A 13,920-nucleotide genomic window follows, 5' to 3' on the forward strand; every position below is an offset into this window, starting at 1 on the left:
ATCATCTTGGAGCTGGAAGGATACTCAGTCAGACATTATTCAATCTGAAACATGATTTTCTTATTTTCACATACCACACAACTGAAGCTGTGTGCTGATATGTGTTTTAACAATGGAGCTCTCCTGAAATAATTTATGCAGACACTTTTAAGTTTAATCTGCATTATTAATATTTAAGTTTAGACAATTAATAAGTCAAGTCCTAATTTGTAGTCATTGTTGATTTCTAAGATATAAATGCTGTCACTGAAAATTTAATTGTGGACTCTTACAAGCTCACTTCACTTCTGCTGACAATTTTTCATCCACCTATGGGGAACTCGCTACCTAACATTCCACTTTTGGACATCTCTTATTTTAATTACTGGTTCCCATTTTGCAGTTGAGGAATCTGAGATACATAGGGATAAAATGACTTACCCAGCTTCACACAACCAGTAAGTATCTCAGGCAGGATTGGAATTCAGATCTTGCTGATTGAAGTTCAGTGCTCTATCCACCATCATAGAGCTGTGGTCTAAATTAGAGCAAAGTACAAAATTTATGGAGTGTGGGGGTGATGTTAGACTTACTTTCTAGATTTTGTGTTTCTGTTAATGCAGCCCAAGTTTGCACTCAATTTTAGGGACTCTTTTCCAGTGTTGATTGATTTTGACCTTACGATCCCATAATCTTGTCCCTCCCCCTCTTCATACCTGGGAGGATATTTCCTTTAGGAAATATTTTCTAGTAGCATCTACGTGACCTTTTACTCGTATAATTATTTAGTTGATTATTTTGGAACATTATATTTGTTTCTGTTAAATTTCATTTTATTTAGATTCAAGTATATCGCTCGCTCTAGTCTGTCAAAATCTTTTGGAATTCTCCAATTTCTCATTCAGTATTCTTCCTCCAGACTTATTTGTTGTTCACAAATGTCATAAGTTTTCTAAATAAAGACATCCTTCTTTGAGTATTTATTAAGTTTCTATTATATTTATTGTCTTTATTGTATTTTAATCAATAACCATTTTGGTTTTATTATTTTTGGGGGGAGGCAATTGGGATTTAATTATTTGTCTAGGATCACACAGCTGATAAGTGTCTGAGATTAGATTTGAACTCAGGTTCTCCTGATTCTGAGGCCAGGAATCTATCAACTTTACCACCAAGCTATCCCTTAATAAACCTTTAATTAAGTTCTTACTAGGTACTAGGTACTGTGCTAATTACTGGGGGAAAGTACCTTAACAATTATCTAACTATACAGTCACCCAATCCATATTTCTCTACATGGTCCCTAAGGATATGGTTGAATAATATGATTAAAGATACTTTAATTTTTCCTTCTCAGGTCTTTTAAATTAATTATCATTTGTTTAGAAGAATTGCATGTTTAACCTATATTAAATTGCTTGCTGTCTTGGGGAGGGAGGTGGGAGGAAGGGAGGGAGATAAATGTGAAACTCAAGGTGTTTTGCAAAGGTAGATGTTGAAAACTATCTTTGCATAGATTTGGAAGAATAAAAATACTACTAAAAATAAAAGCATTGAAAAAAGAAGAAAAATAAACCCTTCTATGAAGAGACTTGTTGGATTGGCCTAGTAGACACCATCAGCCTAGAACACCTCAGTAGTATGAAGACCTATTTCTTAATAAGAATAGCCAGCATTTATATAACATTTGTGGGGTAGCTAGGTGATGCAGTAGATAGGGCACCAGCGTTGAAGTCAAGTCAAGTCAAGCATTGAGTTCAAATATGGCCTGAGATGCTTACTAGCGGTGTGATGTTGGGCAAGTCACTTACCTCTGTTTGTCTCAATTTCCTCATCTGTATCTGTAAAATGAATGGAAGAGGGAAAAGGCAAACCATTCCAGTATCTTTGCCCAGAAAAGTCCAAGTGGGGTTATAAAGAATCAGATAAAATTGAACAACAATAAAAAAATATATAGTATTTTAAGGTTTGCAAAGCAGTTTACACATGACTTCATTTGATTCTTACAACTCTGTGAAGGGAATGCTATTACTAGTCCCATTTATTGTAAAACATTTTATTTCTTTCAGTTATCATTTATTCCCTTCCTGCTTTCTTCCACTCACTGGAAAAAATAAACATTTTACCCATGATGAAAAAGGGACTACTCATCCAGGATTGCAGAGTTAGGCTAGATGGAGGGCAGAATTTGAATTAGATTTCTCGTAGATTTTTAGTTTCAGCACTGGAACCATTAAGACTAGTTTTTGCGTGTTTGTGGCCTCCAGTTTTATCCTTAGATTAGGTTTTTCTAGTGCCTGATCTAGAGTGGGGCTGAAGATTAATTAAAGTAATTAGCATATTCCTCCTGTGCTTGAATCATTCCTGGCTAAAGGATATAGGAGAGCTTGGGTGTTTGCCTTGTGCTCTGAAATTTATTGGGATGATAACATTTAAAGTTCTTTTACTAGGCAAAATTGCTTTTAGCCACTCTGTTACTGGGAAGCATGCTTAATTAAAATTGGAGGCTAGTTCTCTAGCACTTCCTTCTTCCAATGCCTCACATCTGGGAAGTTGTACATGTTGTCCAAACTCCTTAGCTATTACAGTCTCCCTTGGGCTGTGTCATTATCCCCTAACCCTTCCTCCTTGTTTTCCAAACTTCAGAGGGAATATCTTTTTTTAAGTGACTTGTCCAGAGTCACACATCTAGGAATTGTAAAGTGTCTGCGATTAGATTTGAACTCAGGTTCTCTTGACTTCAGGGCTGATACTCTATCCACTACACCAACTAACTGTTCCTGGGAATATCTTTTTTTTACTACTTGTCCCTGGCCCAACAATTGCTCGTTTATTATTGTTGTGTCTTCTGTTAGTTTGGAGTTTTCTTGACAAAGATACTATTTTGCCATCTCCTTCTCCAATTCATTTTACAGATGAGGGAACTAAGGCAAACTGAGTAAAATGACTTGTGCAGGGTCACACAGTAAGTATCCATGGTCAGATTCCTGACTCCAGGCTCAATGATCTATCCACTAAGTCACCTAATCACTGATAACTTTTTCAGTGGAAATGAAGTAAACTTCCCATCTTCTTTGTCAAAGTGTGGGACTTAAAGGTGTGGAAAACTGCATATATTATCAGATTTTTTCCATGTGTCTGAACTGGGTTATCCATAAGAGATGTCTCTATAAGAGAAGGAAAGATGAAATTAAAGAATAGATGTTAATGAAGTTTTATTTTTAAAAACAAAACTGAATCTTAGGGAACTATTCTTTTACCTTTATTAGCTTTTTTGGAAATTTGTGTTAGGGTGACAGTACCTTACTCCAAGAGAATGTGGAGGAGAGTGGGAATTGGTAAATTATACCCCATTGGTTTCCCATAAACCCTTGCAAATTTAAGTCTACCCTTGGACCTTAGTATAGACAAAGCACAATTCCTTTTAGAATAGAATAATATAGAAGATTGTCCTTCTTGGGCCCTATCCAGGAGCCAGTAATTGCTGAAGACTTCTCTCAAAATGGCTTCAGGGCTTTATAGCTCCATTCACAGGTATGAATTTCTCAGAGAAGGACATATAGTAGTATACCTGAGTTGGAAAAGGGTATAAAGAAGAAACGTTATCCTTTGAAGTGGTAAATTACTATGATGCCTACAGGGTTTGAGTCAAGGTGACTCTGCCAGAGCAAGCAAGCTGTGATTTGCCAACATACCTGCTATCAGAAACAGAGTGGGTATTTCAGGCCTGATTTAGAAGCCCAAAGACCGTCTATACTTTGGATATGAGTGTGTGTTATACATACATACACACAGTATACACTTATATGTGTGTGTGTGTATGTGCACATAATATATATTTGCTGTTTTATATATATTTATATATAGCTATATTATATAAACATAAATGTATAATTATATAGTTATTTTTATGTATATGTGCACATATATACATTTTATGTGTGTGGGTATATATAATGTAATAGTAAGAAGAGTCAAGTTCAAATTTGACCTCAGATAATTATTGACTCTGTGATCCTGGACAAATCATTTAATTTTAGTTTGCTGCAGTTTCCTCATCTGTAAAATAGATGGAACTTAAAACACCAACCATGTTCTCTGCAGGTGACTGAGTTTTCCCTTACTCTTGGACTTCAAGATTTGAGATTATTGCCTACTCTACTCTAAACTGCTATATGATTTGGGACTAGCACAACCTCCCACACTGTACTTCACTTTATTCAGTGACATTGTCATCAGAGTCATGGTTTGTCCCCATCCTCTATGCAGTTATCACATGGGTAGCTAATCCTAAATTTGCATATTCAGACTTTTCTTGATTAGATCTCTATGGTAAGAATACTTGCTGGATTTGGAAGCGACTTTAGAAGGGATGAAGACCAATTCCGTTATTAGAAGGTCTTCCTTGAGACTCGTAAAAGAGAAGGAAAAGTTAGTTCAGAATTATCCAGTCAGAATGATCGAACGCTTGAAAAAGTAATGCTTTTTTATTTCTTTCAAGAAAATAAGAATTCTAGCTGGCACAGTCTGAGCTAAGTGCTTGGTCTTGGGTTGAGTTAAAGATTATTTAAAGCAATTAACATCTTTTTTCATTTCAGTATTTGAAGAAAATCTGGTTAAAGGTATGGGAGAGATGGGGTTTTTGCCTTGAACTCTGGAATTTATAGCTGGAGGTAATTATAATTAGCAATTATGTGACAAGGTTTACAGAGCATTTTACAGATACTGGGTGTTCCAAAAGTCTTTGAAGCTATAACTTTTAGAACACCCTCTATTATTTCATTTGATTTTGATAAGGACCTTGTAAACTAGGTGATGTTGTTCACTACAAAGTAGCAATTTCATAGATGACAGACTGAGGCTCAGAATCTAGTCACATAGCTAATGTTTAAGGCAGAATTTGAATCCAGCTGTTTCTGACATTGAGTTCAGCCCTCCATCTGGAATGCCTGGTTACCCCATAACTAATTAACATTAACTTTTGAACAAAGTACTTTCAATATTTTGAAAATAAAAAGCTAATATTAAAAAACAGTCTACCCTATATCAGTCATTTGCTAATATTAGATTTTTCAGTTTGGAAGGGGAAAGTGTTATGGAAATTGCCTCCATTCCCAGTGGGGTTTGGAGGAGGAAGGAAAAGAATCTAGAATTCAAAAGTTTTTAAAAATAATGTTAAAAAAATTTTTTTTACATATAACTAGGGGAAAAAAAAACTAAATAAAAATTTTAAAAGAAAAAAAAGTACTATCAAGTAATGTTCTCTATTGGCTTGACCTAATAGATAGAGTCTGACCTAATTGATAAGACTCTGACATAATTGTTTTTCAGTGTATACTTGTAAAGTGCAAAATCAATGAAGGCTATTATTAAATAGCTTCCATGCTTTTGACAAGAATGCCTAGGCTCTGTGGGGAAAGTAGACCCTTGTCCTTAAAGAGATTACGGTTTGGTTGAGAAGATAAAAGTTAACTGAACCCGAAACAGTTACTAGTTCTAAAATGTGTGGGACTGACTAGATGTGTCATCAGAGTGAGCTAGAATTAAAGGAAGAGCTGGAAGGGACCTTGGAGATCATGCTTGTAAAGAGAATAACTCACATTTACATATTGTTATTCATTTGTTTCAATCTTGACTGACTCTTCCTGACCCCATTTGGATTTTTCTCGGCAGATATACTAGAGGAATTTGCCATTTCCTTCTTCAGTTTATTTTGTAGATGAGGAAACTGAGGCAAATTGGGATTTAGCCTCAATTTGCTAGTAAGTGTCTGAAGCTGGTTTATCTGTAAAATGCTTTGCAGACCTTGCCACATAATTGCTAATTATAATTATCACCAGCTATAAATTCTGGAGCCCAAGGCAAAGTCCCCATCTCTCTCACAATCTATCCACAACACTCCTTAGCTTCTCCTTTAATAAAGTTATAGGGGGTGGGGGTGGAGGGAGGGAGGAAGGGGAAAAATTGGAACAGAAGTGAGTGCAAGGGATAATGTTGTAAGAAATTACCCAGGCATGGGTTCTGGCAATAAAAAGTTATAATTATTTTTAAAAAATGAGTTATAGGAATTTCTAATCCTAAATCAGATGAAGGTTTGTGACAGAGAACCTTGCCCCTGGAAGGGCTAATGCTCTATTTCACCACTTAGTCTTCCCACATTTACATAATGCTTTGAAAATCAAATGAAGTAATATCTTTCTAACTCCCTTCTCCCCTACCTCTTGGGTAAAAAAATGTGATTTCCCCCTCCCCTCGCACCCCCCAATTCAATGGAAAGAACACTGGATGTGGAGATATAGGACTAGGTATGAATGATCCAGTGAAAGCGGCAAGGTCCAGCTTCAGTAAGGGAGATGACTTGTATGAAATAAAAACTTTGATCCTGGGAGATAAGTCCAGACCCTATGTTCATCTTTGTTTTATTGATCAATAAATGGAGTTTTTGGAAGGGAAGTGATTTGCCCAATGACAGCCAGCTAGCCATTGGCAAGGCAAGGATTAAAACCCCATCTTCTGATTTGAGATTCTTATCACCACACCATATTGTCTCTGAAGACACTCTTCCAGAGGAGGAAATGGGAGGCCCACCTTCCTAGTTAGTTAGTCAAGAGCAAAGGTGAATCTAGAACCTCGTTCAGCCGACTCCTGGGCAGTTTGTCCTGCCACACATCCCCCTTAATCAGTTGTTGTCCTGATCGTCATTATCCTAGGAGCTGGAGCTTCTAAGCCTTTTCCTCTGGTCCAGAGGGATGCTGATGGGTCACTTTGGGGCCTGCCGTGTTATGGAAGGCCTCGTGTTTAAATCTAGCACTTGCCTCATCTGGCATTTGGGGTTGCCAGCCAAAACAGTCTGCAATTCTGTGTTTCAAAAAAAAAAAAAGAATTTGCTAGCATGCTGTTCCCAAAACATGTTTTCTTTTTTTGTTTTTCAGGTTTTTCCCATCTGCCTAATGGGCTGTACCCTTCGTATATTCCCCTGAGCCACCTGGAGCCCCCCAACAGCGGCAGTCCCCTTCTGGCCCAGCTGGGGCAGCCGGGCCTCTTTGACTCTCCGAAAGGTCAGCGTTCGTGGGCGGGTTGTTGGGAGCTGGGTGCCGTCTGTCTGCACACACTAGACATATGTTTCAGCTCCCCTTTTCTCCTCATCTTCCCACATGGCGGCTTTCCTCCGCCTTTGCAGGGTTTGGCAAGATGCTTCCCTCCTGCCCTCCCTATGTCCCTCTCTTTGTTAATGCCAGTTTCTCCTTGTGAGGCATGGTGGGGGGTAGTGAGGGAGGGGAAGGCAGGGAAGGGGAGGGATGGTGAGATCTCGGAGTGCTTATGTCAGGAGTGGAAGGGGATCCCCATCGCAGGAGGCTGTGGAGGGGGAGTGGGAACGTTGGAGGCCCGCTTCCTTTTGCAGCCTGATTCTTCCCAGCTCTCAAGGACACTTATCCCTCTTCCCTCCTCTGGCCCCCCGGCCTAACAGTTGATATTATTATAGAAGAGAAGTCAATTCAAGGGATTCTCTTTGGTTAGAGCCAAATTCTAGACCCTGCACAAGTAGGCCCAAGTTCTTATGGTTTTGTTTGGTGTTTCCTTGTTGTCTATCTGGGATACACCTGCATATACTGTGTGAGGACATGTACTTCATCTGATCTTTTCTTAGCCTCCCAGTATCTCAAAGTTTCTGACTTCCTCCTAGACATACTTTATGCACTGCAGTGTATCCCTCTTGGTCACACACACACACACACACACACACACACACACACACACACACACCACCTTCCTGTATTTTGAGAGTAAATATTTCTTTAATAATGTGAGGATGACTGAATACATGCATATGTACATACAAATATATTTATATATGTAGGAGTGCACCTCTCTCACCCAGATATCCTCCCTTCATTAAAACTATGTCACCTTCAGTCTATCTCCCTTTTCCCCTACCTCTTGGGTGAAAAATTGACAAATGAGAGTGAGGAGACCTGATTCATCACATAACAAAGATAACTTCAGGATGCCGCAGAATATCATGATTTTATAAGATTTTGGCCCAGAAGTTCGCATTGTCCAGAAAGGAGACAAAAACCCTTCCAGTTTGTTTTAAGAAGGAGAGGAGGTGGAGATAGCTGCTAAGTGTGACTAATCTCATCCTCGCTTGGGGATTGTGCTGTGGGTGTGGGTGCTAAGTTCCAGACTTGGAAATTACTCTGCCTGTACTGTCAGGAACAGACTATTTCAGCCTTCCTTCAACCCTGGCTCTTTGTTTTGCCTACTTGGGGTAGGCAGACCTTCCATCAACATGAGAACTCATCCCTAGGAGGGGGAAAAGAGAAAGCTTAATTTCATCATGGCCAGATGGAACTCACTATATCTTTGTTGAGACCTGAAAGAATTAGAATGAGTTTCTTGGGTTTACCTTAATTGGGCCTGAGATAAAGTCACTTTTTACTATTATTATTATTAAGCTTTTAATTTACAAGATATATGAATGGTAATTTTTCAGCATTGATAGTTGCAAAACCTTTTGTTCCAACTTTTCCCCTCCTTCCCTCCACCCCCTCCCCCAGAAGGCAGGTTGACCAATATGTGTTAAATATGTTAAAGTATAAGTCAAATACAATATATGTATACATGTCCATACAGTTATTTTGCTGTACAAAAAGAATCAGTAAAGTCACATTTTAAAGTGATAAGTTTGATTAGATTTTTTATTCTTGCCCCAGGTTAAAAGAAGTGAAAGCTTGGTGGGCTAGACGATTTGACTTTTTTCTTTTTAAATACTCTTTCATTTCATTTTATTTTTCATTTAACAAACTTTTTTTCCTCTTGTTTCCCCACCATTGAACCAAAAAAAAAAAAAAAGAGAAAACCCAAATTTGCTTTGACAAATAAGCAGTCATGCAAAGCAAATCCCTACTTTGGCCAGGTTCAAAAATGCCTTTCTCATTATGTATTTTGAGCCCATTATCTCCTTTCCAGGAGGGAGGTTGCATGCTTCATTGTTGAAACTTTGGAATATCCTCTTTTGTTAGATGATAGAGTATCCCATTTTTGTTAGATGGTAGAGTATCCTACTTTTGGTAGGTAACAAAGTATCCCACTTTTGTTGGGTGACAGTGTCCCGCTTTTGTTAGCTGGTAGAGTATCCTACTTTTGGTAGGTAACAAAGTATCCCACTTTTGTTGGGTGACAGAGTATCCCACTTTTGTTAGCTGGTAGAGGATCCTACTTTTGGTAGGTAACAAAGTATCCCACTTTTGTTGGGTGACAGAGTATCCCACTTTTATTAGACAGTAGAGTATCCTACTTTTGGTAGGTAACAAAATATCTCACTTTTGTTGGGTGACAAGAGTATCCCACTTTTAAGTGGTCATCCTTCTGGATCTTGTCTTGTTGGTATGGATGACGCTGGTCCTCGGTTGGGGTTGGCTAGTTTGAGGAAGGGGGGACTTATCGCTTTCCTGCTCTTTTCCAGATGGATTCTACCTACCGGGCCAGGTGGCCTTGCACCCCCAGAACCCTGTGTCCAGGACGGCAGCCAGCCATGCTTCGGCCGCCCTGCTCCGGGACAAGGACCTCAGCCACCTTCCCAAAGGCTCCCGGGAGGGCCCCGCGAAGGAGCACGGCAAAGAGCGGTCCTGTAGGGGGGACCTGCCGCCGCCCTTCAGCAAGAGGGAGGGAAAGGCCAAGGAGGAGCCACGGCCTCGCAGTGTTGTGGATCTGACGCAGGATGCCAAGCCCGAAGGGGAGCGGCGGCTGAGCGGGCTGGAGCGGGCGGCCAAGATGGGCGAGCGGCTCTCCCCCTTCCTGGCAGAGCATGTCAGCCACCGCGCCCTGGGGAGCGCGGAGCCCAAGTCCAAGAACCCGCTGCAGACGTCCTCCCTGAGCAACTGCAATGGCGGGGGAGACCCCCTGCTGAAGGCGCTGGGCGCCGAGCAGGACTGCTGTGGGAAGGACGCTGCCCCGCACGACGAGAACATGAGGCCCGCGCTCCACGGCCACCTGGACAGGATGAAAAGGGGCGAGGCCGTGATCCCCGCTATCACCACTTTGCACATCTCCTGCACCTGCCCCTCTCCTCACCCTGCCCCGCCGGGGAAGATGACCCCCTCGTCCGCTTCGTCTTCCTCCTCCTCCGCAGTGACATTCCCCCCGCAGCCCGTCCATTCCAGCATGTACACCATCTTTCCCCCGGCCAAGGAGCCGGGCCGGGAGCACAAAGTCATCGCCCCCACCTTCGTGCCTTCCGTCGAGGCCTACGACGAGAGGATGGGCCCCATCCAGATCGCCTCCCAGGCCCGGGACAACAAGGCCAAGGACAAGGAGCCGGGCAAGGTGGAGGGGCTGCAGCCGCCACTGGAAAGGGGCCTGGCCGACCTCTCCCGGGCCCTCCTGCCCCAGGACTTCCCCGGCCCGGGCGACGCCAGGCGGGCCGAGGTGCTAAGGGAGAAGAACTCGGTCATCCGCGCCAACTCCCTGGTGCTGAAGCGGCACGCGGCCTCCGAGCCCTTCCAGAGCCGGCCCGGCCTGGGCTCCCCGGAGAGCAGGGACTACCTCCCCGCCAAGGACTTGCTGAAGCCCGAGGTCGAGCACCGGGCCTGTGAGCGCGAGCGCTTTTCCAGGGCCGGCGCCAAGGAGGCGGCCAAGGCCTATGGTGTCCTGGAGCCCTCCCGGCAGCCCCCGGACCCCGGCCAGCTGAAGCTTCCCCCCGAGCAGAAGTGGAAGCCCTTCGACATGGGCAACTTCGCCACCACGCAGATGGCCGTGCTGGCCGCTCAGCACAACCACGTCAGCCGGGCGGAGGAGGAGGTGGCCAAGAAAGGCTACCTGGACCCCAGCGGGCTGCAGCGAGTGCCGGTGGTGGGGGGTCCCCGGGGGGGTGGTGACCTCCATCCCATCCCCCACAGCGAAGGCTCTGCCATGCAAAGCCTCATCAAGTACAGTGGCAGCTTTGCCAAGGAGGCCTCAGCCCGGCCCGGCAGCGGCAAGAAGAGCCCTTTTGGCGGGCTGGGCAACATGAAACTGGACCCTTCGCAGCTGGGGACCGCCAAGGTCCAGCAGCTGCTCTCCCACCAAGGGGGCAAGCAGCTAAAGAGGGACCCTGAGAGGCCGGAAAGTGCCAAGTCCTTCGGGAGGGAGAGCATCGGGTCACAGGGCGAGGTGGAAGTGAGGCACCCGCCTGTGGGCATTGCGGTGGCCGTGGCCCGCCAGAAGGACAACAGTGGCACTAAGCTGGGGCCCGGCCTGGCCGACCAGGATCGCTCCCTATCCCTGAGCAACATCAAAGGTAGGACCCGGGGCGGCCCTGAGGCCCGATGGGCCCTGGCTGCATCCTTCCTCCCTGTCCCCGTTCATGCTCTGGTTGCTGCCTGTCCCTTAACATCCCTAATTCTTTTCTTTTCCAATAATATTTTATTCTCCCAAATACAGGGAAAGATAGTTTTCAGCATTTAAAAGGTTTCTCATTCTCTACCTAGGATCAGGTAGGGATTGCTTCACTAAGATTAACATCTAAGGCAGGAAAGAACCTTCGTCTCCAGTTAGTGGAATTTGATTAATATTACTAATATATGGAATTTGATTTTATAGATGAAGGCATTAAGGCTGATAGAAATAATGTGATTTAACCAAGATGGCAGAAAATAAGGGGGAGAGGGACCCCAGGCCCTTAAGTCTTTCTTGCTGCCCTTGGTCTCAGCCTTAGTTTACATGGGTCTATCTTTTTCCTTCAAAATACCATATCCCTCAATGCAATGAATTAGGAGCTCTGGAAGAGTGGTTCTTAACCCATAGAAACTGACAAAAGTGATAAAAATAAGGAATGGGAGAGAAGCAAAGCAAAAATAAAAAATGTGTGATTTTGGGAACTTGATTTTGTATTAAGGGATCCTAAGACTGGTGTGTTGGGACAGTGAGCTGAGGTCTAGTGGAAAGACCATTCAGGATAAAACTATGGAGACCTGAGTTCTGGTTCTGGTGAATTTTGGCAAGACAGTTAATGCTCTTTAACTCAGTTTCCTGACTCTTAAATCTGAATAACTCTTAATTCTCTGACCAAAAGAAATAATAAATGAGGGGTCAAAAAATATCATCAACAGAAGGTCTTTCTGCCTTTGATATTTTGTTATTTGTAGTGTCAAGTATTTGTCAAATACCATGTGCCAATGGTTTAGGATGACAGTCTGGTACTCTAACTACTTTCATGTTTTTTTCTTTCTTTCTTTCTTTTTTTTTTTTTTCTGTGAATTTAATAGGTTAAACGTCACAGTTCCCAATACCTCTTATTTTTCCCTTTCATGAAATGTAATGGCAGCTATTTCTAAAAGGTAGGAATAGGAGAGGTGGGTAATAGAGTAGGGAGACAGGGGAAGAGTTGACTAGAGAAAGTATACTAGATTGACAAATTAATCACCAGATAGAAGAAAAAATTCAGCCCAGGCTGCTTCTTTAGATCCTGGATAAGAGATCTCTTGAAACTGTTAGTTGTTCCTCTCTCCTTATGTCACCTCAAGTTATGAGGATCTAGGATTCAGGGATTTGTAGAGAACACTAAGGCTAATCCTCATCAGATATGGAGAGGATGGTCTAGATACAGGTTGGATGCCATTTTAACAGAGGGCACACAAATGATTTTGTTGAACTAAGATGATGCTGATCAGGTTTAGAATATCTATGATTCATGTAGAGATGAGGAAATTTTAGTGTGGATCAGTAGCTTCTCTGCAGTTTTTAATCTTTGAGAGTAGTCTGGGAAGCTGAGAAATTAAGTGACTTTGTTCACACAGAGACTAGGGGGATTTTAATCCAGGTCTTCCTATCTCTTTATCTAATACATTTTTATATTTGTTCTATAGGACTAAAGCCCAGATCTTTTAGCAATGAATTAGTGAGAGATGCTCTTGGTATAGTCAGGAGAGTGGAGAAAGTAGGAAAACAGGATTCCCTCTTTTAATCAGGATGGACAACAGTGGCCATTCACTGGCCCAATCCCTGTATTGATTATTATGGAAACTTTAATCTGCTCCCTTTTCCTGACCTAGGTTGATTTGCCTTATTCTTAGATAATTCTCTCTCGCTTAGTGTCAGACTTGGTGCATAAACTAGATTAATTTACTCCACGGCAGCTCAAAATTACCTAATTCAAGTGATCACGAGCCCCAGTCTTTCTGGTAGCTCGGATTGCAAACATTTATCACACCAGTCTCATGTGAATATTTTAATATCCATCCCTACCCTCTTTTAAACCTTTGCATTTTTTTGCTGTTTTATTGTGATTTGAAGTTTCTGGTGGATTTCTGGAAGATGATTGATTAAAATAGATGACTTTTGAGATTTGTTTCATCTCTGAGGTTCTCTGGTTGATGTTTGGGTTGGAAGGATAAAAGTTGAAGGGTAGATATTTCTTTACGACAGAACCAAAGAACTGTGAGGGCTCTTTCACTATGTGAACAAATCTAGTCAGCTTCTTATAGAGAATTCTAAGGCCAAAGGAGGGCAAGGAGGTGGTGCAGTGGATAGAGGTCCAAGCCTAGAGTCTGGAAGACCCGAGTTTGAGTTTTGCCTCAGACACTTAACTAGCTTTGTGACCCTGGGCTGATCGCTGAACTTAGTTTGCTTCACTTTCCTTTTCTTAAAGTAAAAGGGAGAAGGAAATGACAAACTACTTCAATATCTTTGCTAAGAAAACCCCAAATAGAGTCATAAGGAATTGACCATGACTGAACAATCAAGGGTAGCACTGGCTTATTCTTAGTTCAGATTTCACTGTGGGGCATGGAAATATCTTGGCTATATGTGGAAGCTTCAGTTTAATGGAACTCAATGTCATTAGAATTAATAGAATTTATTTTTCATTATTTGATATTTTTTACTTAACTCCTTTAAGAACTTAACTTCTCGTAAGAAATACAGAGTGGATTGTCCATGGATTGTCCAACATTATTTTCTTCT

At 42.2% G+C, this 13,920-nt stretch overlaps 1 protein-coding gene across 8 annotated transcripts in view; it reads left to right on the plus strand.

Annotated features, from left to right (window-relative positions):
• Window positions 1-13,920, plus strand: part of TNRC18 (trinucleotide repeat containing 18) — a 161,344-nt gene that overhangs the window by 65,744 nt on the left and 81,680 nt on the right. For all 8 annotated transcript variants that reach the window (XM_051999993.1, XM_052000017.1, XM_052000010.1 and 5 more), the window contains 2 exons: window positions 6,912-7,037; window positions 9,446-11,257. In XM_051999993.1, coding sequence (XP_051855953.1) covers window positions 6,912-7,037; window positions 9,446-11,257 — 1,938 coding nt within the window. The remainder of the gene's footprint in view (window positions 1-6,911; window positions 7,038-9,445; window positions 11,258-13,920) is intronic.

Source organism: Antechinus flavipes, chromosome 1 (genome assembly GCF_016432865.1).
Source record: "Antechinus flavipes isolate AdamAnt ecotype Samford, QLD, Australia chromosome 1, AdamAnt_v2, whole genome shotgun sequence".
In the NCBI taxonomy this organism is placed as follows: Eukaryota; Metazoa; Chordata; class Mammalia; order Dasyuromorphia; family Dasyuridae; genus Antechinus; species Antechinus flavipes.